Source organism: Camarhynchus parvulus, chromosome 1A (genome assembly GCF_901933205.1).
Source record: "Camarhynchus parvulus chromosome 1A, STF_HiC, whole genome shotgun sequence".
NCBI lineage: Eukaryota > Metazoa > Chordata > Aves > Passeriformes > Thraupidae > Camarhynchus > Camarhynchus parvulus.
The window spans coordinates 70,477,241-70,504,477 of NC_044586.1; the positions used below are offsets into that span (position 1 = coordinate 70,477,241).

Consider the following 27,237-nt stretch of genomic DNA (forward strand, 5'->3'; position numbering starts at 1 on the left):
CGCACGGGCGCGTTTCCGGGGGCCGGCCCGGTGCGGCGGAGCGGCGATGGCGGCGGGCGGGCGGCGCTGAGGGACCGGCCATGGAGCGCGGGCCGGGCCGGCCCAGCCTGCAGCTCGTCCAGCAGGCCGTGCAGGCGCTCTACCACGACCCCGACCCCAGCGGCAAGGAGCGGGCGAGCTGCTGGCTGGGCGAACTGCAGCGCTCGGTGAGAGCCGCGGGCGGCGGGTACCGGGCCCGGGCTCGCGGGGAGGCCTCGGGCCGCATCCGGGGTGGGGCGGGGCAGGGAACGGCGGCCCCTCGGCGGCCTCGGAGAGCCTCTGCACCGCCACTGCCGCTGCTCTGTGGCTGCCCCATCCCTGGGACCGCTCTGGAGAGAGACTTTGGACAAGGCCTGCAGGGACAGCACCCAGGGAATGGCTCCCAGTGCCAGAGGGGAGGCATGGATGGGATCTTGGCAATGAGGAATTCCTGGCTGGGCTGGGATTGCCAGAGCAGCTGGGGCTGCCCCTGCATCCCTGGCAGTGCCCAAGGCCAGGCTGGACACTGGGGCTGGAGCAGCCTGGGCCAGTGGGAGGTGTCCCTGCCATGGCAGGGGTGGCACTGGAGGTGGTTTGCGGTCCTTTCCCACCCAAAGCATTTCGTGGTTCCGTGATTAACGCAAGGAAAAGGGGCTGGGACGTTTGGCACCGTCGTGAGGGAGTTGGGAAGGAGGAATTGGCTCCCGGAGGGACATTTGGGCTTCTCCTGCCGGCTGGGGTGAGAGACTATGAGGGGATGGAGCCAAGGGTTCCTTCAGTCCCCAGAATCCTCAGGACACAACGCCCCCTGGCTTTGGGGTGTTTGTCGGTGTTTTGTGGCCTCATCTGGTCCTGCTGGAGCCGCTTTGTCCCCCCCCTCAGGGGGTGGATGTTTCCCTCCCGGAGCTGGGCAGTGTCCCCTCTGTGCCCCCCTGTCCCCACGCCCTCCCCTCCCCAGGAGCGGGACAAGATTCCGTGCCCCCGGGCCGGGGCGGGGCCGTGTCCTGGCCCTCCCTGCTCCGGGTGTCCCAGCTCCCTCCGGAGCAGCAGCTCCGGCCCCTTCCTGCCCCTCCTTGTTCCCACAAACTCCTGCTTTCCTCATTTTCCCCCTGAATTCCTGCAGTGCTGCAGCCACATCGCAGCTCCCGTGGGAGTTCCCAAGGGAGTGTCCATAGCTGGGTCTGGGGGCTCTGCTGCTGCTGCTGCCCCATTTCCCCATCCATAGCTGGGTCTGGGGGCTCTGCTGCTGCTGCTGCCCCCATTTCCCCATCCATAGCTGGGTCTGGGGGCTCTGCTGCTGCTGCTGCTGCTGCCCCCATTTCCCTGTCCATAGCTGGGTCTGGGGGCTCTGCTGCTGCCCCCATTTCCCTGTCCATAGCTGGGTCTGGGGGCTCTGCTGCTGCTGCTGCCCCCATTTCCCCATCCATAGCTGGGTCTGGGGGCTCTGCTGCTGCTGCTGCTGCTGCCCCCATTTCCCCATCCATAGCTGGGTCTGGGGGCTCTGCTGCTGCTGCTGCCCCCATTTCCCCATCCATAGCTGGGTCTGGGGGCTCTGCCCCCGCCCTGCCCCCATTTCCCCATCCATAGCTGGGTCTGGGGGCTCTGCTGCTGCTGCTGCTGCCCCCATTTCCCCATCCATAGCTGGGTCTGGGGGCTCTGCTGCTGCTGCTGCTGCTGCCCCCATTTCCCCGTCCATAGCTGGGTCTGGGGGCTCTGCTGCTGCTGCTGCCCCCATTTCCCCCTGGGCAGGGGCAGCTGGAGGAGGGAGGTTCCCATTCCAGGGATGGGTCCTGTGCCAGGCTCCCCTGAACCTGGCTGGGACCCCAGAACCCCTGTCCCAGGGCCCCCCAAACCTGGGGTGACCCAGCAGGGCTGGGGGCTGCCTGGGTGAGACCCCCAGGATTGCTGCTGGGTAAAGGGGTGTCCCCAGGTCAGGCCGCCCCATCCCCTGGAGAGTTTGGGCTTTTGGGGACTAATTTGTATTCCCAAGTACCTGGGAATCCCGGGCTCTCTGCTCCAGTTTCTCTGGCTGCTTCTGATAGAATGGTGGTAGTAATAATAGCAGCAGTAATAATAATAATACTAATAACAATGATAATAATAATAATAACAACAACATCAGCGATAACGATGTTGTTATTAACACAGCGTCATTCCTGCTTCTCCCCTTCTGTTGGGTTATGCCCCCTGCTCCTCTCTGAGCGTTGTGTGCTGCTCCCAGAAGGAATCCCAGTTATTCCCAAGTGTCCCAGGCCCAGCCTGGTTCCATCCAGCACCTTCCTCTCCTCGGAGCTGCTGAGTTTTCCCAGCCCTGGCGGGGCACCGAGGTGACCCTGCGCAGCAGGGCATGGCCTGGCAGGGCTGGGATGCTCCACTGGGACCTTTCCCAGCTTGGTGGCACTGGTGGCACTGGCTGGGCACTCGCTGTTTGTCCCTCAGGTGTCCCCGTGCCCTGGTCTGGATGGGGGCACTGGGATTAACCCCCCAAGGGATGTTTGCAGGGATCCTCCTCTGTGCCAAGCCGTGTCCCTGCAGTGCCACCTGCCAGGGGCTGTTTGCTGGCACCCCTGGGCAGGCTGTGCCCCTTCCAGAGCGCCCAGCCCTGCTCAGCTCTGTCCCCTTTGCCTCTGCTGGGACGAGCTCTCAGGGTGGGGTTCCCACTGGTTTCTGCCTTTCTGGGGTTGTAATCAGGAGATCCTGGAGTGGGTTTGTGTGGGAAGGGACCCCAGAGCCCCTGCAGTGCCACCCCTGCCATGGCAGGGACACCTCCCACTGGCCCAGGCTGCTCCAGTCCCAGTGTCCAGCCTGGCCTTGGGCACTTCTAGGCACAAAGTTTGAGGTGATGGGGAGTGGGGCTGCCCCAGCCCGTCCCCAGTGGCACAGCTGGGAGTGCCCAGGTGAGCAGCACTGACAGCCATGGAGTGCCCAGGTGAGCAGCACTGACAGCACTGAGCCATGGGGTGCCCAGGTGAGCAGCACTGACAGCTGTGAGCCATGGAGTGCCCAGGTGAGCAGCACTGACAGCACTGACAACCATGGAGTGCCCAGGTGAGCAGCACTGCAGCCATGGGGTGCCCAGGTGAGCAGCACTGACAGCACTGAGCCATGGAGTGCCCAGGTGAGCAGCACTGACAGCACTGAGCCATGGGGTGCCCAGGTGAGCAGCACTGAGCCATGGAGTGCCCAGGTGAGCAGCACTGACAGCTGTGAGCCATGGAGTGCCCAGGTGAGCAGCACTGACAGCACTGAGCCATGGGGTGCCCAGGTGAGCAGCACTGAGCCATGGAGTGCCCAGGTGAGCAGCACTGACAGCTGTGAGCCATGGAGTGCCCAGGTGAGCAGCACTGACAGCCATGGAGTGCCCAGGTGAGCAGCACTGAGCCATGGAGTGCCCAGGTGAGCAGCACTGACAGCACTGAGCCATGGAGTGCCCAGGTGAGCAGCACTGACAGCCATGGAGTGCCCAGGTGAGCAGCACTGACAGCTGTGAGCCATGGAGTGCCCAGGTGAGCAGCACTGACAGCTGTGAGCCATGGAGTGCCCAGGTGAGCAGCACTGACAGCAGTGACAGCCATGGAGTGCCCAGGTGAGCAGCACTGACAGCAGTGACAGCCATGGGGTGCCCAGGTGAGCAGCACTGACAGCACTGAGCCATGGGGTGCCCAGGTGAGCAGCACTGACAGCACTGACAGCCATGGAGTGCCCAGGTGAGCAGCACTGACAGCACTGAGCCATGGGGTGCCCAGGTGTGCTGAGCAACCACCCAGGGAGCAGAGGGCACACAGGTGCCATGCATCAACATGAGGGCATAAAAGGGTGGGCAAAGAACAGCAAGGCAGATGCCTGCAGCCTTCTGAAGTGGTGTGGTGTTACTCTGGATGGGGTGAAGCCTTCTGAAATTGTATCTGTGGGATACATCCCATGGTGGGGATGAGAAGGCAAAGCCTAAAGCTGAGTTTGGGTGCCTGGGTCACACTCTGGGGGTTCAGGTTTGGCACTGGAGACCCTTGAACCTGAGTGAGATCCCTGCAATTCCCATCACTGGGATCTCTGGCAGGACGTGGGGTTCCCTTTTGGGTCTGGAGGGCTCAGGTTTGTCCCTCAGCTCCCCAGCAGCCTCGTTCTCCCTTTCCTGCTGGCTGTTCCTGGGAAATGGGGCTGGACGTGGCAGAGCAGCTCTGAGCCTGCACAGCACTGGGGAGCTCGGTGCAAGTTGACCTAAATCCCAGAATCTGAGGCTCCTTCAGCCAGCCGTGTGCTGGGAGCTGTGTGAAGGCTGATTGCAGACTAGCTGGGGTTTCCTCAGGCACAGGAGCTGTACCCAGTGTGGGATTGGCCTTGTCCCAGCTTTCCCAGCTTCATGGCTGGAGTTTGCATCCTGTGTCTGGAGCAGAGCCCTGGGAGAATGTTCCACGTGGATCCATGGCTGTGAGCTGAGTGTTGGGGTTCTGGTGTGGATCGAGTGGAGGTTGGAATGTTCCACGTGGATCCATGGCTGTGAGCTGAGTGTTGGGGTTCTGGTGTGGATTGAGTGGAGGTTGGTTTGGGTTTCAGTGGGGGTTCAGGAAGTGCTTTCTGGGAAGGAAATCCTCTGACTTTGTAGAATTCCTGAATGTGCCATGAGGAGTTTCAGGCATAGAAACAGGTTCTTGTAGTCATTGGTGCTCACAGCCCATTAATAATTGTGCTCTTTGCTGAGCTGGGCTCCCAGATGGATTGTCCATGTGCCCTGGGCTTGGTGGGTTTGGGAGGATCTCCTGTGTCTGCCACTGTGTCCATCCAAACTGGGAATTACCAGGCTGTTAACTGAGGGGAAAAAAGTTTACTGAGAGGGTTTGGTGGGATTCTGGTGTGGAGTTTAACTTCTTGTTTATTCCCAGTGTGGGAATTCCCTGTGAGGATAAATAAATCCAGGGGGGACGATAATGACAGCAGTGGCTCCAGGCTTTTCTCACTCCTGTTAGAGTCATTCCAGGCGGGTTTTACACCAGGGGTAGCTGGAGTTACAGGCCCTGTCATGGAGGCAGCTGGGGAAGGAGGAGCAGAGCCTGGAAACAGCAGAGGAGCTTGTCTGAAGGCTCTGCAAGGGCTCTCCTTGGCCATGCTGTGCTCAGGGGTGGTGATGGACCAGCACAAGGGCTCTCCTTGACCACACTGTGCTCAGGGGTGGTGATGGACCAGCACAGGGGCTCTCCTTGGCCATGCTGTGCTCAGGGGTGGTGATGGACCAGCACAAGGGCTCTCCTTGACCATGCTGTGCTCAGGGGTGGTGATGGACCAGCACTCCATGGGGAAAATGTGCAGTGTCCCGTGGGAAGCTGTGGCGAGCTGCTGCCTGGATGTGGCAGGGATGGATCCACTGGCCGTGGGGTTGAACCTGGAGAGGCTGAGCAGCCACGGGGATGTGGCACCTGGGGACATGGGGACAAAGGGCAGTGTGGCCTCGGCAGTGCTGGGGAACTGTTGGACTCGATGGGCTCTGGGGGTTTCCAGCTCAGAGGATCCTGTGGAAAGGAGGAAGGGAGAGGAGAGGGGAGCACGGGGGGTGCTGAGGGTCCCAGCCTCCCCAGCTTGTCCGGGCCCTTTGGGTTCTGCAGTTGGCTCCAGCTGCATTCCAGGCTCCAGTGCCCGTGGAAAGAGCTCCTAGCAGAAATTCTGGGAGTGGAGTCAGGAGCTGTGGAGAGATAGCATGTAAGAGAATAGTGCAGAAGGTAATCTCACACCTGAGCAGTTGCAGCTGTACTAATCACCAAAGATTAGGAACAGGTCTACTCTTAATAGGCTACAGCTGTGTCCAATAAGAAGAAGAGTGCTACAAAAGAGTGGGTTAGCTGGTTGAGGAGAGAGTTGGAGTCTGTTGCTTGTGCTGTGAGGAGAGATGGAGTTTGTTGGTTGTACTGTGAAGAAGGAGTCTGTGCTTTGAGGAGCTGCTCATGCCAAATCACCCAGAAGGTGTGGGACTTCTGCAATAAGATGACAACAAGGAGCTAGGCCCTGTGCTATTGCCAGCTATAATGTTTTCCGTGTGCAGGAGACTGGGTTTTCCTGGGAATCAGCCTGGATCATGCTGATCCTGCCTGGTGTTGCCCTCTGGTTGCCCTGTGCGACGCTGGAGAGCCCTGGGAGCCCTGGCCCAGGGTTTGGGTCTGGAGCATTGGTGGGGGTGGAGCCTCTGGGCACGGCTGTCCTGCCTGGGGGAGAGGTTTGGGAAGGGGATTATTTTGTCTTCCAGGCTGGAACACAGCTGGAAGCAAGGGTGAGCAGGCAGTGGTTTATTACAAAGGGCTGTTTGGCTGTTGGAGTGACTGGCCAAGGATTGTGATGGAATGGCCTTCATTAGTGAGGCTGGGATGAGGGCCAGAGCTGGGCTTTAGGGATGCAGAGGTTTTATTCACTCTGGATTGAGCTCAGGGAAGTCCTGTGGCCCAAAGGCTGTCAGACACAATGGCTGTGAAGCTCGTGGAATTGGCTCAAGCTTTTGTTCCCAGGTTTTCCACAGCTGGATTTGGGATTTTTAACCATGCTGGCCAGGGAGGTTTGGAGTCCCCGTCCCTGGAGGTGTCCAAGGAAGGACTGGATGGCACTCAGTGCTGTGGGCTGGGGACAGGGTGGGGATGGGGCACAGCTTGGACTCAATGGTCTTGAAGGCCTTTTCCACCCTCAGTGACTGTGGGATGCAGTGGGTCTGTTCCCATGCCCCAGCCCAGCCAGGGGCTCTGGAGTCTGCCTGGTGTTTCCCTGGCTCACCAGTGCCCCAATCCCACACTCAGGACAGAGCCTTTGGGTTCAGACCAGCCTGGCATGGGCTGGAGCTGCCCCGAGGCTGGGCAGGCCGTGGGCTCCTGCCTGGCTCTCCTCCAGCTCTCAGGCACATCTGTGTTCAGCTCTGGAGTCCTGGTGTGGGCCCTCATGTGGGCCTGGTGTCCCCAGCCCAGCCAGGCATTCCTAATTCCCAAGATCCCATCCATGCCTGCCCTCTGGCAGTGGGAGCCATTCCCTGGGTGCTGTCCCTGCAGGCCTTGGCCCCAGTCCCTCTGCAGCTCTCCTGGAGCCCCTCAGGCCCTGCTGGGGGCTCTCAGCTCTCCCTGGATCCTTCTCCTCTCCAGGTGAGCACCCCCAGCTCTCCCAGCCTGGCTCCCTGGGAACTGAGGGGCTCCAGCCCTGGAGCAGCTCCGGGGCCTCTCTGGACTCACCCTGGCAGGACAGGGCTGTGTGTCCATTGGGAATTTGGACTGTCTGCAGCACCCTGACCCCCCAGCCCTGCCCACTGAGCACAGCGTGGTTTTCCCACAGGTCCATGCCTGGGAGATCTCGGACCAGCTGCTGCAGATCCACCAGGATGTGGAGTCCTGCTACTTTGCGGCGCAGACCATGAAGATGAAGATCCAAACTTCATTCTATGAACTCCCCACGGATTCCCACGCCTCACTCCGGGACTCTTTGCTGTCCCACATCCAGAACTTGAAGGACCTGTCCCCGGTCATTGTCACACAGGTTGGTGGTGGCAGGGGGGGATGGAGCTGCTCCTGGCAGTCACTCTCCCTGGGCTGCAAAACAGGGAAGGCTGATCCCTGCTCCTGGCCTGGCACAAGATTGATTTCCCTCCTTCATCACTCGGTTCCTCTAGTTACATCCATTACTTCATCCTCGTTTGCTGTTTGGAGAGGAGGAGCAGGGGTTTTCCTGTGCCCTGCCATGGAGACCAAACCTAGCAGTGCCCTGGGTGCTCAGGGGCATTTCCCTGCACCCTTCATTCCCACTATCCATACATTCCTGTGGCACTGGGGGCCTGGCACCTGCAGGCTGAGCCAGGGTGCTCCTGCAGCCCCTGAATGCTGTGGCAGGGAACGTCAGCCCTCGGGGCAGCCGGTGTTCCGCGGTTCACCACAGGGATTGCGCACAGACAGGGATGGGGGAGATGGATCCCAGAGTTCCCACCCCATGAGCCGTGTTGGGAATGATTCCTGAGTTACTTGCTGGCAGGGATGTTGGGGTGGCTTCCAGAGCTGCCTGCCAGCCCTGTCTCTGGGCACATCCCAGCACTCCCCACACTGATCCATGTGTTTTCATTCCCTTCCAGCTCGCTCTGGCAATAGCTGACCTTGCCCTGCAGATGGCTTCGTGGAAGGGCTGTGTGCAGACACTGGTGGAGAAGTGAGTGACTGTTCCTGCCTCTGGCCTAGGCACTGCTCTGTGGGCTGTGTCAGGCAGGCATAGTGCAGGAAAGGGAAGTTTTTCTCCCGTGATGGTTGATTTCAGCTGCCCTGGGTGGTGGCAGGAGGGGCTCTCTGCTGTGCACGCTTCCGTGCTCACAGCCCAACACTCAGCGCTTTTCCTCATCCCTGTTTTGTTAGGGACAATCCCTCTTCCCTCAGCTGTGTCTGTGCTGTGGGATGGAGCAGTGGGGCTGGAGCCAGTCACTCCTGGGTGTCCCCAGATGTCCCCACGGGATGCCACACACTGCTGCACAGTGACAGCAGCAGCCCCTGGGGCTGCCACCACCCTGAATCCATTGGCAACAGGAGGGGGTGGGATTGGTCCAGGCAGTGGCACCTGGATTCCCAGAGCTGGGAAAGCTTCTGGCACTGCTCTGTAGGAAATGTGGGCTGAGCCATCCTGGAGGCTCCTCCTGGCAGGGCTGTGGCTGGACACTGCCTGTCCTTGAGGCAGGACCGTTGCTGAATCCCTGGGATGCGTGGGGTGGGAAGGGGCCTTAGAGCCCTGCCGTGGTCCGGGGTGCCCTGCAGCCCTGTCTGTGCTGCTCCCCAGTGCTGAGGTGTCCCCTGTGCCCCATGGCAGGTACAGCAATGACGTGACGTCGCTGCCCTTCCTGCTGGAGATCCTGACGGTGCTGCCCGAGGAGGTGCACAGCCGCTCGCTGCGCATCGGCGCCAACCGCCGCACCGAGATCATCGAGGACCTGGCCTACTACTCCAGCACCGTGGTGTCACTGCTGGTGAGCAGCCTCCAGCTGCAGCCCGCTTTGGGGCACCCAGCCCGCCCCACGGCACCGAGCCCGCCTCGGGGTGCCCAGCCTGCCCCACGGCGCCCAGCCCGCCTCAGGGCACCGAGCCCGCCTCGGGGTGCCCAGCCCGCCTCAGGGCGCCCAGCCCGCCTCAGGGCACCCAGCCCGCCTCAGGGCACCCAGCCTGCCCCACGGCACCCAGCCTGCCCCACAGCGCCCAGCCCACCTCAGGGCACTGGGGCCTTGCCAGGGCCACCACTGACCGTGTCCCCGAGTGCCACTTCCACACGGCTCTGAAATCCCAGCAGGGATGGGGACTCCAAACCTCCCTGGGCAGCTGTGCCAGGGGTGGACAGCCCTTTCCAGGAAGGAATTTTTCCAGTATCCAACCTGAGCCTCCCCTGGCACAGCTCAAGGCTGCTTCGCTTTATCCTGTGTCCAGAGATGGAGCTGAGCTGTGCCCTCTGCCCAGCAGCTCAGGTGTTGCTGGACAAGCCTCTTCCCTCATTCCATGTTTATCCCAGCAGAGTTCCCTGCCAGTGCCACTGCAGCCATCAGGGCAGCCCAGCTCCTTCTGGGAGAAGTTGTCTGAGCAAGTTCTTGCTCACTGTGAAATTCCTTCACCTTCCTCGAGTCCCCTTCCAGGGCCACCCTGCCCTGCCAGCCCCAGCTTTTCCAGGGACATCTGGGAGATCCTGGCTGGAGTATCAGGAGTCCCCCACACCGTGCTGTCCTCTCCAGCCCCATCTTTTCCTGGGACCCCTGGGATATCCCAGCTGCCACATCAGGGGCCCCCCACACTGGGCTGTCCCCTCCAGCCATGTCCAGCCCCAGCTTTTCCCAGGATCCCTGGGAGATCCTGGTTGACATGACATGCTGGGGACACAGGCAGTGTCACCTCGCTCTGGTGCTTGCAGCTGCTCAGAGCTGACACAGGATCACCAAGGGCTGGCCCTGTCCCTGCACATTCCTGCTCCCTCTGGACCTGCCTGAAGCTTTCCTGAGCCTTTCCTCGTGGTGCCAGCGTGGGCATTTCCTCCACGTACCTGAAGAGCCAAATTTATATTTTCTGTGTGGGATTTAAGTGCCAAATTCCCATCTTCAATTACAAAATGCAGCATTCCAGGGACTGTGATGAGGTCCAACATTCTGTCTTTAGGACTGAAGTGGCAAGTGAGATCTCTGGAAGCTCTTGTGCAAGGACTCCTGGGCCAGTCCAGGGGGTCTGGGATCTTTCTCCATGTCCTGCCTGTCCACCTCTTCTCCCTGTCCCTGTGCCAGTCGAGGCTGGGGCTTTGGGCAGGGCTGTGCTGGGCACTGGGCCACAGCTGGAGCACTGGCCAGCGCTGGGAATGAGCTGCTGCTGTCGCACATCTCGGCACATCCTGGCTTGGACACTGGGGTGGCATGTTTGGAATGTCCCTCGGGACAGGTCTGGCTCTCAGCACTAGCTTCTCTCTGCAGAGGTGGTTTTTTGGGAGAAGGGTTAAACTGGGATTTGTCAGGTGTGAACATCCCTGATGGCTGTGCTCCACTGGCCCAACACAGGATCCTGCAGGAGTGGGGATGAGGGAGGTGCTCCAGCTGCTCTTGCTGCTCCTGTGGGCTCTGTCCCTCCCTGTCACTGAGTCCAGGGCTGTTGGTGACAGGGATACTGGGAGCAGCCAGCCTCTGGAATGTTCTCATGGGGACTCCAGAGGATGTTACTGGTTATTTCTCATGGATCACCTGCTGGAGTCACATCCTGACTGGCTCTGCTGTGTCCCTGCAGGTGACATGTGTGGAGAAGGCAGGCAATGAGGAGAAAATGCTCATCAAGATCTTCCGGTGCCTGGGCAGCTGGTTCAACCTGGGTGTCCTGGACAGCACCTTCATGGCCAACAGCAAGCTGCTGTCCCTGCTCTTCGAGGTGCTGGTGAGTGTTTCCCAGGGGCTAGGGGGGCTCCAGGGTGGGGCACTGGGCAATCCCAGCAGGACTGAGGCGTGGGGCAGGGCGTTCATCCCTCCTGTGTCACACAGGGACTCTCTGGTTCCCTCTGGGCCAGATCAGCTCCACAGAGTGGGCAGTCCCTCTGCTGGGAGGTGCAGGCAGGGAAGTGCCACTGCCCACGAGGTGCCAGGTGAGGTTTGGCACACCCAGGGGTGCCTGGTGAGGTTTGTCATACCCAGGGGTGCCAGGTGAGGTTTGTCACGCCCAGGGGGTGCCAGGTGAGGTTTGTCACGCCCAGGGGGTGCCAGGTGAGGTTTGTCACGCCCAGGGGGTCCCAGGTGAGGTTTGTCACACCCAGGGTCCCAGGTGAGGTTTGTCACACCCAGGGGGTCCCAGGTGAGGTTTGTCACGCCCAGGGGATGCCAGGTGAGGTTTGTCACACCCAGGGGTGCCTGGTGAGGTTTGTCATACCCAGGGGTGCCAGGTGAGGTTTGTCACGCCCAGGGGATGCCAGGTGAGGTTTGTCACGCCCAGGGTCCCAGGTGAGGTTTATCATCCTCATGACTGGGCATCGGAAGCCTCTGTTGGGGTTTGATGGTCAAATCAGGGGGGTTGAGGTTATTTTGGTTTCTTCCCAGATTGTCAGTGAAGCAGTATTCCTCTTCTGACCCTTTCTCCTTGGAAGATCCCCTCCTGGAGGAGTTGGGGTGTTTGTGTGGCTGAGTGTGGCAGGGCTGGGGGTGTGGAGAGTCCTGTGCCACTGAGCCAGGACAGGCAGGGAGTGGAGCCAGAGCGAGGAATTGAGGAATTCCTGGAGGATGGAGGTTTCTGCTGCAGAGATTGTCTGTCCCTCCTCCCCCTCTCCTGTGGGATCCCTCATTTGCATTATTCAATCAATGACAAATGCAGATGAGGGCTCCCAAGGAAGGACATCCATGCAGGATCCTGAATATCCATGTGGGATCCTGCTTCAAGTGGAGCTGTAGCAGGAGCTGCTCCCAGGACAGGCTGTGGGGCTCACCAGCCTGTTTGGTGGTTAATGGCACTTTACTTGGGGTGTTCTTCCTTCCTCCCCTTCTCCCTTCAGTGGCACCAGGAATTGTTTCCCAAATCCATTGAGATCTCAGTGTTCAGTAGGGCTCACAGAGTCTCTGCTCATTTGTTTCCTCCCTGCTTGCTCTCTCCTGGTGCTCTGTATGTCCTGTCTCCTCCCCTGTGAATCCCCCTCACTCAGTCACCATCCATGGAATTCACTGACCCCCAGACCATCCCTGGTCAATATTCCACACATGCTTGTGGAAACCTCGTCTCCATCCCCACCAGGGACTCCCCAGCTCCCACCTGTCCTCCCAGTGGGAGTGATGGCTCTGTGTCCAGCCAGGTGATGAGCAGCATGGTGGTTTCCTTCCGTCCAAGCTGCCCTGGGTTCCAGCTGGTGTTTCCCCTCCTGTGCTTGCCAGGGAGTTTGCCAGGGTCCCTTGGGGAAGGGTCAGTCTGACCTGGAGTGTCCAGGGAAGGTTACGAGGCCAGTGGGGGGTAGTGGGGGCTGTGGCTGTGCAGGACCTCTGTGAAGTGTTTCACAGTATTCTTTGGGTTGGAATAGATCTACAAGATCAAATCCAGCCATTGTGGGAACAAGAACAAAAACCTGGTGGTTTCATTCCTGTCTGATTGCATGATACAATTGGGGCAGTGGAGGGGCAGCTCCCATCTCTGCTCTGGTGAGTTACAGGACCCAGGGAATGGCTGGAGCTGTGCCAGGGAGGGTGAGGCTGGAAAGCAGGAAAGGTTCTGCCCCAGAGGGTGCTGGGCACTGCCCAGGCTCCCTGGGGAATGGGCTCGGCCCCGAGGCTGCCAGAGCTCCCCTCCTAGGGATGCAATCCCCTCCCTGGGATCATTGGGGTGTCTGTGCAGGGCCAGGAGCTGGATCTGTGATCCCTGTGCTCCCTTCCAGCTCTGGATGTTCTATGATTCTTTGATAATTGCTGGGCTTTTGTGCCTTGCAGCAACAGGACAAGACCTCATCCAACCTGCACGAGGCTGCGTCGGACTGCGTGTGCTCGGCCCTCTACGCCATCGAGAACGTGGAGACTAACCTGCCCCTGGCCCTGCAGCTCTTCCAGGGCGTGCTCACCCTCGAGAGTGCCTATCACATGGCTGTGGCACGGGAGGACCTGGACAAGTGAGGGACAGGGACCTTGCTGTGGCCGGGAGGGACGGGCAGGAGAGCGCTGACCCAGCCACATCTGCCTCCAAACGGAGATACCAGTGCCAGGGCATCAGCAGTGCTGGGGGCACTGGGGCTGGGCAGTGCCTGTCCCTGTGCTGGGCACTCATGGGGTCACACCCAAATCCTGGGGGCAGGTCTGGGCCCCTCACTGCAGGAGAGATCTGGAGGGGCCAGGGGCTGGGCTGCACTGGAACCATGCCCTCACTGGGCTTTTGGAGAAGTTTGAGATCAGTATTTCAGCAGATTTGCTTATTGGAGCCCAGTGTTTGCACCCACTTCCCCTGCTGGAGCGTCTCCCAGCTGCTGGCAAAGCAGAAGTTGGGGTTTCTCACTCTGGCCAAGGCCCTGGGCACATTTTGGCCCAGCCGTGCCCCACACTGGGGTAGAGCCCACGAGGCTGATCCAACCCCTGTCCCCTTGTCCCTCTGCACTGGGTAAAGCCCCTGAGGCTGATCCAACCCCTGTCCCTCTGCGCTGGGGTAAATCCTGTGAGGCTGATCCAACCCCTGTCCCCTTGTCCCTCTGCAGGGTGCTCAACTACTGCCGTGTGTTCACCGAGCTGTGCGAGACCTTCCTGGACAAGATCGTGTGCACGCCGGGCCAGGGCCTGGGCGACTTGCGCACGCTGGAGCTGCTGCTCATCTGCGCGGGGCACCCGCAGTACGAGGTGAGCTGCAGCCAGGCACGGGGGAAACCTTGCTGCTGCTGCCACAGTCATGGCCCTGTGGGCTCTGGAATCCCTGCTCTGCACTCATGGGCTTCACGTTTCCTTCTGGGTGTCCTGGGACTGCCAGCACAGCTCTGAAACCCCTGTTAGTGCTTTCCCACACGCTAAAGTCGAGCTCAGTGGGGATTTGTGGTTCTGGGAATTTTGCCCTGTGAGTGACTGAAATGCTGGTTCATATCAAAGTGCCCACCCACCTGCCTTAGGAGCAAAACTTGTCATTGTTTTGGTCTGTTTTTATCCTTTATTTAATTCTTTATAATTTTATTCTTCCCAAACCTTTAAGTGCCAGTAGCTGATCCCTGCCTGTGTTCAGTGGATGGAAGCTGCTACCTGGCTGGTTTGCCATGGGTGGCTGTGCTCCAGCAGGCTCCATACATTCCTTGGGGTCCCTGGGACCCTTTTCCTCCCTTCTCAGGTCTGTTAAGCTCAGTTTTCCTTGGCCACGACCTCATACATCAGTGCCATCAGTGCTGAGGGGGACATGGAGCTCTGCAGCTGCTCCTGACTAAATCTGCACTCATGGTTTTTGTGCAATAACCACACAATAAATAAAAGAACCCACCACAAAGGGGCTGCATCCACTTCCAGCCCAAGCCGCTCCCAGAGCCCCAGGCCCCACTCGGGTTGTTCTGGGCTGCAGAGGCTTTGGCTGCCAAGGGCTGGGGCAGCTCTTCAGTGTCACTGGGGGATCCCAAGCCCTTTATTAACTGACAGGCAGAGAAATCAGTGGATCTGGGGCAACCAGTCCCCGTGTCACCACTGTGTGGCACAGCAGCTCTGACGCACATCTGTGGTGCTGCCACTGCTGCCACCCAGGGCCAGGGTTTCTGTTTCTCCATCGGGACCACTGACACAGTGGGGAAAAAACATTCTGTTGGTAACAAAATGCTGTATTTTTCTTTCCAAACAGGTGGTAGAAATTTCCTTTAACTTCTGGTATAGACTGGGGGAGCACCTGTACAAGACGGACGATGCTGTGATCCACAGCATCTTCAAAGCCTACATCCAGCGCCTGCTGCACGCGCTGGCGCGGCACTGCCAGCTCGACTCCGACCACGTAAGGGCCTGTGCAATGGGCAGGGGGTGTGTGTGTCCCTGTGGAACAGCTGGGATGTGTGTGTGTGTGCCTGGGGAACAGCTGGGCAGTGGGATGTGTGTGTCCCTGTGGAACAGCTGGGATGTGTGTGTGTGTCCCTGTGGAACAGCTGGGATGTGTGTGTGTGTCCCTGTGGAACAGCTGGGATGTGTGTGTGTGTGTCCCTGTGGAACAGCTGGGATGTGTGTGTGTGTCCCTATCGAACAGCTGGGCAGTGGGATGTGTGTGTCCCTGTGGAACAGCTGGGATGTGTGTGTGTGTCCCTGTGGAACAGCTGGGATGTGTGTGTGTGTCCCTATGGAACAGCTGGGATGTGTGTGTGTGTCCCTATCCAACAGCTGGGCAGTGGGATGTGTGTGTCCCTGTGGAACAGCTGGGATGTGTGTGTGTGTCCCTGTGGAACAGCTGGGATGTGTGTGTGTCTATGGAACAGCTGGGATGTGTGTGTGTCCCTATGGAACAGCTGGGCAGTGGGATGTGTGTGTCCCTATGGAACAGCTGGGATATGTGTGTGTGTCCCTATGGAACAGCTGGGATGTGTGTGTGTGTCCCTGTGGAACAGCTCGGATGTGTGTGTGTGTGTGTCCCTGTGGAACAGCTCGGATGTGTGTGTGTGTCCCTGTGGAACAGCTGGGATGTGTGTGTGTGTGTGTGTGTGTCCCTGTGGAACAGCTGGGATGTGTGTGTGTGTCCCTATGGAACAGCTGGGATGTGTGTGTGTCCCTATGGAACAGCTGGGCAGTGGGATGTGTGTGTCCCTATGGAACAGCTGGGCAGTGGGATGTGTGTGTCCCTATGGAACAGCTGGGATGTGTGTGTGTGTCCCTGTGGAACAGCTGGGCTGTGTGTGTGTGTCCCTGTGGAACAGCTGGGATGTGTGTGTGTGTCCCTGTGGAACAGCTGGGCTGTGTGTGTGTGTCCCTGTGGAACAGCTGGGATGTGTGTGTGTGTCCCTATGGAACAGCTGGGCTGTGTGTGTGTGTCTATGGAACAGCTGGGCTGTGTGTGTGTGTCCCTATGGAATAGCTGGGATGTGTGTGTGTGTCCCTGTGGAACAGCTGGGATGTGTGTGTGTGTCCCTATGGAACAGCTGGGCAGTGGGATGTGTGTGTCCCTATGGAACAGCTGGGATGTGTGTGTGTGTCCCTATGGAACAGCTGGGCTGTGTGTGTGTGTCCCTGTGGAACAGCTGGGATGTGTGTGTGTGTCCCTGTGGAACAGCTGGGATGTGTGTGTGTGTCCCTATGGAACAGCTGGGATGTGTGTGTGTGTCCCTGTGGAACAGCTGGGCTGTGTGTGTGTGTCCCTGTGGAACAGCTGGGATGTGTGTGTGTGTCCCTGTGGAACAGCTGGGCTGTGTGTGTGTGTCTGTGGAACAGCTGGGCTGTGTGTGTGTGTCTATGGAACAGCTGGGATGTGCCTGTGTGTGTCTATGGAACAGCTGGGATGTGTGTGTGTGTCCCTATGGAATAGCTGGGATGTGTGTGTGTGTCCCTGTGGAACAGCTGGGATGTGTGTGTGTGTCCCTGTGGAACAGCTGGGATGTGTGTGTGTGTCCCTGTGGAACAGCTGGGATGTGTGTGTGTGTCTATGGAACAGCTGGGATGTGTGTGTGTGTCTATGGAACAGCTGGGCTGTGTGTGTGTGTCCCTGTGGAACAGCTGGGATGTGTGTGTGTGTCCCTATGGAACAGCTGGGATGTGTGTGTGTGTCCCTGGGGAACAGCTGGGCTGTGTGTGTGTGTCCCTGTGGAACCGCTGGGATGTGTGTGTGTGTCCCTGTGGAACAGCTGGGCTGTGTGTGTGTGTCCCTGTGGAACAGCTGGGCTGTGTGTGTGTGTCTATGGAACAGCTGGGCTGTGTGTGTGTGTCCCTATGGAATAGCTGGGATGTGTGTGTGTGTCCCTGTGGAACAGCTGGGATGTGTGTGTGTGTCCCTATGGAACAGCTGGGCAGTGGGATGTGTGTGTCCCTATGGAACAGCTGGGATGTGTGTGTGTGTCCCTATGGAACAGCTGGGATGTGTGTGTGTGTCCCTGTGGAACAGCTGGGATGTGTGTGTGTGTCCCTGTGGAACAGCTGGGATGTGTGTGTGTGTCCCTATGGAACAGCTGGGATGTGTGTGTGTGTTCCTGTGGAACAGCTGGGCTGTGTGTGTGTGTCCCTGTGGAACAGCTGGGATGTGTGTGTGTGTCCCTGTGGAACAGCTGGGATGTGTGTGTGTGTCCCTGTGGAACAGCTGGGAGTGTGTGTGTGTGTCTGTGGAACAGCTGGGATGTGTGTGTGTGTCTATGGAACAGCTGGGATGTGTGTGTGTGTCCCTATGGAATAGCTGGGATGTGTGTGTGTGTGTCCCTGTGGAACAGCTGGGATGTGTGTGTGTGTCCCTGTGGAACAGCTGGGATGTGTGTGTGTGTGTCCCTGTGGAACAGCTGGGATGTGTGTGTGTGTCTATGGAACAGCTGGGATGTGTGTGTGTGTCTATGGAACAGCTGGGTGTGTGTGTGTGTTCCCTGTGGAACAGCTGGGATGTGTGTGTGTGTCCCTGTGGAACAGCTGGGATGTGTGTGTGTGTCCCTGTGGAACAGCTGGGATGTGTGTGTGTGTCTATGGAACAGCTGGGCAGTGGGATGTGTGTGTCCCCTTGGAACAGCTGGGATGTGTGTGTGTGTCCCTATGGAACAGCTGGGATGTGTGTGTGTGTCCCTATGGAACAGCTGGGATGTGTGTGTGTGTGTCCCTGTGGAACAGCTGGGTGTGTGTGTGTGTGTCTATGGAACAGCTGGGCAGTGGGATGTGTGTGTCCCTATGGAACAGCTGGGATGTGTGTGTGTGTCCCTATGGAACAGCTGGGATGTGTGTGTGTGTCCCTGTGGAACAGCTGGGATGTGTGTGTGTGTGTCCCTGTGGAACAGCTGGGGTGTGTGTGTGTGTCTATGGAACAGCTGGGCAGTGGGATGTGTGTGTCCCTATGGAACAGCTGGGATGTGTGTGTGTGTCCCTATGGAATAGCTGGGATGTGTGTGTGTGTCCCTGTGGAACAGCTGGGATGTGTGTGTGTGTCCCTGTGGAACAGCTGGGATGTGTGTGTGTGTCCCTGTGGAACAGCTGGGCAGTGGGATGTGTGTGTCCCCTTGGAAGCTGTGTTGTCCCTGCTTGAGGCAGTTTTATTGGGATGAGGATGGCATGGCTTACTAGCCCCAGCTGGTATCTTCTTCCATGCACTCTGAGATGGTTTGTTCTCTCCTCCCCTCCTCATCCCCTTGCTTCCCATCCCTTCCTCCACTTGTTGGAGCAGGAATACACAGTGTGTGCTCAGGCTGATCATGTTTTCCTTGGGCACAGCTCTGCAGACCCTCCAGCAGCCTGGTCTGCAGCAGGAGGGCAGGAATGCTGGATCTCCTTGAAATGGAATCACTGGTGTTCTCCTGGCTGTGGCTGAGTGGGAGCCTGAACTCCCCTGAGCTGCCCTTGTGCTCTCCCTCCTCTCCCTCAGGAGGGAGTCCCGGAGGAGACCGATGACTTCGGGGAGTTCCGGATGCGTGTCTCGGACCTGGTGAAGGACCTCATCTTCCTGGTGGGCTCGGTGGAGTGTTTTGCCCAGGTGGGTTTGTGGGAGTGTAGTGAGGTGCAGGCAAATGCCAAGGGAGGTCACCAAGCCCTGGTGGCCTTTGGGACTGGAGGAGGTGACACATATCCCGTGCACAAGGAAGTGTGTGGTGGGAACTGTTCTGGGAGAGCAGGAGGTGTGGGAGCATCACGAGGTTTCTGACATGTTGGGGAAAGCCACTGTGGTCCCACAATGTGGAATGTGGGGTTTCTGTGGGCCCACAGCTGGGGCAGGAGTTTGGGGGTAGGATGGGTGAGGGGGGGGAGTTTGGGGATGGGGTGGGTGAGGCGTGGGAGTTTGGGGCTGGGAGGGGTCAGGAGCAGGGCCTTGGGGCAGGGGTTGGTGATGGGGTTCGTGGCCCCTCGGTGACCATCCCTCCTGCAGCTCTATGCGACGCTCAAGGACGGGAACCCCCCCTGGGAGGTGACAGAAGCCGTGCTCTTCATCATGGCCTCCATCGCCAAGAGCGTCGACCAGTGAGTCCTGCCTGTGTCTGGGGGGCTGGGGCTGCCTCCGTGTGACACGGACACCACAGATATCCCAAGGACATTCCCATCCCTGGCAGTGCCCAAGGCCAGGTTGGACCGGGCTTGGAACAACCTGGGACTGTGGAAGGTGTCCCTGCCATGGTGGGGGTGGCACTGGAGGGGCTCTGAGGTCTGTTCACACCCAAACCATTCATTGGGGATCATTCCACATCCAGGTGGAGTTTTCCTAGGTATCCATAGGGAAGGTTAAGTCCCTGAAAGTGTTTCCTCCTATGTTACTGGCGGTGGAAGCATGGACAGGTGACACCCAGGGTGGTGAGCCCACAGCGAGTCCTGTGCACTGCCAGCAGTGGGACAACCCAGCTGACCTTCCCTGGGCTTGGAATGCTGTCCCTCCCACCCCTGAGACACTGGGATCCCCATCCCTCTCTTCCCTGGGAGGCTGTGATTGCTGTCACTCCTTTTCCCAAGGAGGCTGGTAACACCATCCCTCCTTTCCTTGTGAGGCTGGCAATCCTATCCCCCTGCTCCCCAGGCACCTGGAGGAGTCACTTCAGTCCCTTCACATCACCAGCTCCTGTTATCTGTGTTGAGGCCGCTCCTGCTCGCTTTTCCAATGCCTTGTTCCCAGGAGTGCTGGCTGGAAGCACTGGGGCTCTGCCCCCACCAGCCCGGGATCACCCATCACAGCCTCCTGCAGTGGAGGAGGCACTTCCCAAATAATGAACGCCCCTGGTTCTCATGTCCCTCTGTAGTAGTGGGGCTCAGTTCCCAGATAATAACCCCTTGCTTCTCGTGTCCCCCAGCAGTGGTGGGGCTCAGTTCCCAGATAACAACCCCTTGCTTCTCGTGTCCCCCAGCAGTGGTGGGGCTCAGCTCCCAGATAATGAACCCCCCTGGTTCTCGTGTCCCCCAGCGGTGGTGGGGCTCATTTCCCAGATAATGAACCCCCCTGGTTCTCGTGTCCCCCAGCAGTGGTGGGGCTCAGCTCCCAGATAATGAACCCCCCTGGTTCTCGTGTCCCCCAGCGGTGGTGGGGCTCATTTCCCAGATAATGAACCCCCCTGGTTCTCGTCCCCCAGCGTGGTGGGGCTCACCCAGATAATGAACCCCTGGTTCTCGTGTCCCGCGGTGGTGGGGCTCATTCCCAGATAATGAACCCCCCTGGTTCTCGTGTCCCCCAGCAGTGGTGGGGCTCAGCTCCCAGATATTGAACCCCCCTGGTTCTCGTGTCCCCCAGCGGTGGTGGGGCTCTCCCTGGAGGCATTCAGTGTTCCCTGTCCGTTCCCTGCTGTGGCACTGGTGTCCATGGGGCTGAGCCCCAGGCCCGCAGGGTTTGTCCCGGTGTGCTCCCAGTCGCATGGCACGCTCAGAGTCTCCTGTGTGGCGGAGGGTCCGGCAGCCCCTCCCAGCCCCTGCGGGCACTGAGCCGAGGCTGTCCCGCAGGGAGAATAACCCGACGCTGGTGGAGGTGCTGGAGGGCGTGGTGCGGCTGCCCGAGTCGGTGCACACGGCCGTTCGCTACACCAGCATCGAGCTGGTGGGCGAGATGAGCGAGGTGGTGGACAGGAACCCGCAGTTCCTGGGTGAGTCCCGCGCCCCCACGGCCCCGCCGTGCCCCCGCAGCCCCCACTGAGCCCCTGTCTCCGCAGATCCGTGCTGGGCTACCTGATGAAGGGGCTCTGTGACCGGCGCCTGGCGTCGGCCGCGGCCAAGGCCATCCACAACATCTGCTCCGTGTGCCGGGACCACATGGCCCAGCACTTCTCGGGGCTGCTGGAGATCGCCCGCGCCCTCGACTCCTTCGCGCTGTCGCCCGAGGCCGCTGTGGGGCTGCTCAAGGGTGGGTATCCCTGGGCTCTGGGGGTTATCCTGGGACCTGCTAGGGGGTCCGTGGGAACTGCTGCCCAGGGTGCTGAGCCCATCCTCATGGGGTTTGTCCTCATGGGCCCCAAGTCCCATTCCACATGCAGAGCATCCTCAGGAGTTCCCTTGGGGCTGGAGCAGAAATAAATCCTCGATTGGTAACTGTCCCCATCCCTGAGACAGAGCTCAGGGGCTGTCCTGGGCTGGATACGTGGGAAGAACGTGTGGGAAATGCTGAGAGCCAGGCTGGCAGTGGGTCACTCCTCCATCCAAACTCTGGGAATCACCTGCTGGACACAGAGACTGGAGATTTGGAAGTATTGGTCATTTTAGAGAGTTTGGGCTCAAGAATGGAGATTTTTAACTCAGACTGTTGGTGTCTCACTGAACTGTTGGGCACCATGAGCCTCCTCAGCCACGGCTGGTTTTGGGATGTGCCTTAAAGATTTTTAGTGAATTCCAGTGCTGCTGGAGCTTTTACCCCAGAGCCAGGGAGCCTTCCCTGCAGTCGTGTGCTGCCATGGGAGACAAAACTCCCCTTGTTCCACTGGATGCCCCAGCACTGGCCGAGCTGCTCCTCTCCCTGCCAAAGGGTTTTCTCCCCCTCCCTTAGAACAAGGCAGGAATTCCCGAGCCAGGGAGGCTTCCCCCCGGGGTGGTTGGCACCACAGCCAGATCCTGGCTGTGCCAGAGCTGGGAGTGAGCTGCTGCCCGTTGGGAGTGGGAGCAGCTCAGTGCTCCTCGTGTTCCATGGCTGGGAGCCCCGAAGCGCCTTCCCTGGAGATTCTCAGCATCTCATAGTGCTGCTGGACTGGGATGGGGACACTGGGGACATGTGGTGGGTCCAGATGTGCTTGTGCATCTGTTGGCCTGTCCCTGTCCCTCACACCAGTGTCACTCCCTGCTGGGACTGAAGTGTTTCGGTGTCTGGTTCAGCCAGAGCCAGGTTCAGCTGCAGGGAAGCTCTCCCAGGCCCTGCCCCTGTCCTGCAGCCATTCCATCTGGGAATGTCATCGCCCCTCCGCCCTCCCTGCTCCTGAGCCGTGTGTGTCCTTGCAGGCACGGCGCTGGTGCTGGCCCGGCTGCCCCTGGAGAAGATCTCGGAGTGCCTGAGCGAGCTCTGCGCCGTGCAGGTGCTGGCGCTCAAGAAGGTGCGTCAGGATGGGGGAACAGCAGCTGGGAGGGGACAGTGGGGACAGTGGCCAGGCCCCAGCCCTGCTACAGCAGCTGCGTCCTCAGAGCCAGAGGTGTATCCTAGAGTAATGGAATTGTTGGGGTTGGAGAAGCCCCTGGAGCCCCTTGAGTCCAGCTGTTCCCCAGCACTCCCAAAGCCACCACTAATGTCCCCAGGTGCCACATCCACACAGCTTCTAAATCCCTTCAGGGATGGGGACTCCACCCCTGCCCTGGGCAGCTGTGCCGGGGCCAGGAATAATTTCCCCAGTATCCAACCTGACCCTCCCTTGTCACAGCTTGAGGCCATTCCCTCTCATGCTGTCACTTGTTCCATGGGGGACAGGGCCCAGCACCCACACAGGACATGGCCAGAACTGAGCCCTTCCCTAATCCCGCCTGAGGAGGTGCTGCTGGTGGGGTCAGTGTTCAGGCAGTGTCTGCCCAGGGCTACCTGTGCTCCTGAAATCCTGTCCTTTTCCCTTATTTTCCAGCTGCTCTCCCAGGAGCCAAGCAATGGCCTCTCCTCAGACCCTACAGTGCCCCTGGATCGACTCGCCGTCATCTTCAGGTGAGGAAGGAGCTGGGGCACTGCTGCTCCCCCAGAGCCCGACTCTGCGCCCCCTCCTTCTCCCCAGCCCTTGGGGAGTGGGCCGGTGGAAGTCTCTGCTTCCCCACGTTCCAGCTCCTGAGGTGTCCCCCAAGCCAGTTCCTGGTCCACTTCCCACAGCTCCAACCTTTTCCTTGTCTTTAATCCCAAACCCCCCTTAACCCTTGGCTGTTCCCACAGACACACCAACCCCATTGTTGAGAACGGCCAGGTCCACCCGTGCCAAAAAGTCATTCAGGAGGTGCGTGGGAGAGGGCTGAAATTTGGGGACAGGGTTCTGGTGGGGGGTTCTGGGGTGGGGGTTTCCAGGGTTTAAGTTTATGGGGGTACCTGGGGTGTCGTACAGAGTGCCAGTCCCTGCCTGCCAGCAGATCCACGTGTCTGCCCAGGGCTGCATGGGAGGGGAGCTGTGGGGCACCCTCCTGTGCCTCCTGGAAGCAGGGATTGTGGTGTGGAGGGGGAAATCTGAGGCGTCAACCCTCTGGAAGGGGCCCTGGCTCTGGGAATGCCCCAGGTGTTTGATTTCCCTGCCCGTGTCCCACTTGCCATGCTGCACTGGAGGGGATAAACCCCCCCAGGCTCCCCAGAAAGCTTTTCTCCCCCATCTGCCATCCCTCACTGGGATCTGGGTGCCCTGGGGACCGGGAGGGGGCAGGCGGTGTCCCGGGCCAGGTGTGACCCCTCACACGTGTCCGTGCCCAGATCTGGCCGGTGCTGTCGGAGACCCTGAACAAGCACAGTGCCGACAACCGCATCGTGGAGCGCTGCTGCCGCTGCCTGCGCTTCGCCGTGCGCTGCGTGGGCAAGGGCTCGGCCGCGCTGCTGCAGCCCCTCGTCACACAGGTGGGGACACAGCTGGCCCGGGGGCTCGCTCAGGTCGCTGTGGCTGCCGCGAGCCTTGCAGGGGTGGCTGTGGGCATGGGGAAGTGCTGCAGTGAGTCCTGGCAGTCTTGGGAATTCCAGCATAAACCCTTGGGGAGGAGAGAGGCTTTGGGGTGGGGGGTGCAGGGAGGTTGTGGATCCCGCGTGTGTGTGTGTGAAACCCTGCATGGTGCAGCTCCCTGGGGAGGTAACCCAGCCTGAGGGAAGGATCCCTGAATCCCAGAGCTGGGTGTTCCCTGTTCCACTTGGCTCCCGCCAGGGTCCAAAGGGAAGCTTCCATGGAGAAGTGCTGCTGGCTCAGGTGGCCTCAGCACAGAGATGATCCCAGGACCTGAGCGAGTCCGTTGGGATGTCCCTGCCCACAGGGGACAGGCTGGGGATGTGGGGTCAGGGCAGATGTGGCGGTGCCTGTGCAGCGTTCCTGTCTCCCCAGATGGTGAATGTGTACCGGGAACACCAGCACTCCTGTTTCCTCTACCTGGGCAGCATCCTGGTGGATGAGTACGGCATGGAGGAGGGCTGCCGGCAGGGCCTGCTCGACATGCTGCAGGTGGGGCCCACCTGCCCAAATCACAGTGGCACTCAGGGTGGAAAATCCTCTGAGCCCATCGAGTCCAACCGTCCCCCAGCACTGCCGAGGCCACCACTGACCCTGTCCCCAAGTGCCACATCCACACAGCTTTTCAGTCCCTCTGGGGGTGGGGGACTCCACCCCTGTCATGGGCAGCTGTGCCAGGGCTGGACAGCCTTTCCAGGAGGAATTTTCCCTAATATCCAGTCTGTATAGAATCTCAAACTGGTTTGGGTGAGAAGTGACCTTGAAGCCCATCCATGGGCAGGGACACATTCCACTATGCTGGTTGTCCCCAGCCCCCTGCAGCCTGTCCACACTTCCAGGGATGGGGCAGCCCTGGCCTGTTCCATGCGGGAGAAGGGCAGCTTGAGGAGTGATCCCACATAGTTGCTGATGGGTCCCTGTTCTCCCCAGGCTCTCTGCATCCCCACCTTCCAGCTCCTCGAGCAACCCAACGGCCTCCAGAACCACCCGGACACCGTGGATGACCTCTTCCGCCTGGCAGCCAGGTGCCACCTCCTTGCACAGGCCACCCAGCCCCTCTCCCCTCCTGGAGGGTCTCCGTGGGAGCACCCACAGGAGCAGTGGGGCGGGGAGAGGCAGGCCCTGCCCTGATGTCCGTCTGTGTCCCCGGGCAGGTTCATCCAGCGCAGCCCCATCACCCTCCTGCGCAGCCAGGTGATGATCCCCATCCTGCAGTGGGCCATCGCTGCCACCACCCTGGACCACCGGGACGCCAACTGCAGCGTCATGAAATTCCTGCGGGATCTGATCCACACCGGGGTGGCCAACGATGTGAGTGACACACGGGGATGTCACCGTGGAACTGTGGGATGGGCTGGGTGGGAAGGGACCTCAGAGCCCCTCCAGTGCCACCCCTGCCATGGCAGGGACACCTCCCAGTGTCCCAGGCTGCTCCAAACCCTGTCAGCCCCACCATCCTGATCTGCCCTGTCCTGTTGTCCCCACAAGCCACCCTGGTTTCTCCACCACTGCTGGCAGAGAAGCTCTGGGGGTTGCCTGCAGAGCGAGGAGCTTATCCCTGTCCCCAGGACCAGTGTGTCCCTGTCCCCAGGCCCTGCCCACCCCCTTCTCCTTCCTCCCACAGCATGAGGAGGACTTTGAGGTGCGGAAGGAGCTCATCAACCAGGTGATGACCCAGCTGGGGCAGCAGCTCGTGAACCAGCTCCTGCAGACGTGCTGCTTCTGCCTCCCGCCCTACACCCTGCCCGATGTCGCCGAGGTGCTCTGGGAGATCATGCAGATCGACCGCCCGGTGAGGGGAGGGACCCAGAGGGACAGGGTGGGCCCCAGGGGCAGGGCTGGGACCCCCAAGCTCTGCCGAGGGAGGGCCCGGGAGCCAGGTTGCGCTCCACATTCCGAGTTGCTCCCTTTGCCTGGCACAGACGTTCTGCCGCTGGCTGGAGAACTCGCTGAAGGGGTTGCCAAAGGAAACCACGGGCGGAGCCATCCAGGTGACACACAAACAGCTCACCGACTTCCACAAGCAGGTCACCAGGTGAGTGCCGTGGGGTCTACAGCTGGCACCAGCTCCCTCCTTCAGGCTGGCCTCCAGCAGCCGCAGCCCTGTCTGTGCTGTTGGTCCTGCTGGGATGTGCCATCTGCCTGCACGGGGCCCTGGGGCCGTGTGGCGCCTCTGCCATCACCCAACGGGTTTTTCTGCCTGGCCCAATTCCTGCGGAGCCACGGGCCCTTCTGAGCCACCTCCTCATCCCCGTGAGTCACTGGTTCCAGCTGCCAAGCCCTGCCCAGGCCTGTCCCTTCCCAGGGCCACCAGCTGCTTTGGGAACATCACCTCCTTCTGCCTGGCTCCACCTTGTCCCTCGACAAATCCCAGAGGCTGAATGCCTGGGGGCAGCTGGTTCCTTCCACCCAGCCACCACTGTGGTGGCACACAGGTCTCCTCCAGGGACAGTCCCGGGGGCTGCCTACCTCGTTCTGCCCTGATGATTGTCCCTTCATCTCTCCCAACACCTTGGAGCTGAGCTGTCACGCTCCTAGCTCCCATCCCTCGGCAGGATACCTGCCCTTCCTTGGGGTCACCCCCCGGTGTCCCCCCTTGTCTTGCAGTGCTGAGGAATGTAAACAAGTCTGCTGGGCTCTGAGGGACTTCACCCGCCTGTTCCGATAGCTCCGGCTCCACGTGGCACCTGTCTCCCAGGTAAGGGCTGGCTCTGGGGTCCCCCACCCCACAGGCCATCGGGGACAAAGGGCTGAAGCTGCCTTCCTCCTGCCAGGAATGTCTCTAAGGAGAAGACAGGAAACAGCAACCCAAGAATGTGTCCCACAATCAGCCGAGGGCTCTCGCCCGCTCCAGCGCGTCCCGGAGTCCGGAGCCACGGGAGGGAGGAGGGCTCGGGGGTCCCGGCGGCCCCGCCTGCCCGGGGCTGGGCCACCCCTGCCCGGGGCTGGGCGCCGCCCGAGCAGCAGCCCCGGGGCAGCACCTCCGACCCGACTGCAACCCACCAGGCACCGGAGCCACGCCGAGCCACTCGGCTCCGCCCGGCAGCAAAAGAAGTAGAAAAACTTTCTGTGAAATGGAGACAAAAAAGAAGGAAAAGAAACAAACAAAAAACAAACAGTACAAATTGTTTAGGAAGGGGGGGGGTCAGTCTGGGGGTCCTGGGGCGCTGCCCCCCTGAGCCCACCGTGGCCTGCCTGCTGCCGACTCCCAGAGACGACACAGGCGGGACGGACTCTGCAAATAGAGATTTATATTTTATTTTGTTCTGCTTTTTTTGTTTGTTTTCTTGTTTGGTTTTTTCTCTTTTTTTTTCCCTTTTTCGGGGTTTTTTTTGGTTTGATTTTGGGGTAGGAGGCGGTGGCTCGAGTGCGGGCAGGGCGGGCGCATGCGGTTCCCTCCGGGGGTGTGTAGCCATCTCGAGAACAATAAAAAACAACAAAAAACTGAAAAAATAAATTAAAACCTCCTAAGGTCCCTCTGGTTCTCCTCCCAGGGCTGGGGCTGCTTTGTGCCCCCCCAGCGCTGGGTACCCCCCATCCCTGGCGTCTCCAGGTCCAAGGTGGCCCCAGCCCTGTTTTCTTGCT

The 27,237-nt window shown here is 60.0% G+C and overlaps 1 protein-coding gene across 1 annotated transcript; it reads left to right on the top strand.

Moving 5' to 3' along the window:
• TNPO3 (transportin 3) lies at positions 1–27,114 on the top strand. Its single transcript, XM_030960789.1, has 23 exons — positions 1–206; positions 7,312–7,512; positions 8,099–8,172; positions 8,818–8,974; positions 10,755–10,898; positions 12,920–13,095; positions 13,672–13,810; positions 14,781–14,927; positions 18,462–18,569; positions 18,960–19,051; positions 20,510–20,653; positions 20,716–20,906; positions 21,989–22,080; positions 22,597–22,673; positions 22,893–22,953; positions 23,415–23,555; positions 24,028–24,144; positions 24,583–24,677; positions 24,807–24,963; positions 25,277–25,444; positions 25,575–25,687; positions 26,260–26,350; positions 26,427–27,114. Exons 1-22 carry the CDS (start codon positions 81–83, stop codon positions 26,318–26,320), a joined length of 2,781 nt encoding a protein of 926 aa, XP_030816649.1. The 5' UTR covers positions 1–80; the 3' UTR covers positions 26,321–26,350; positions 26,427–27,114.
• Positions 27,115–27,237: the final 123 nt, after the last annotated feature.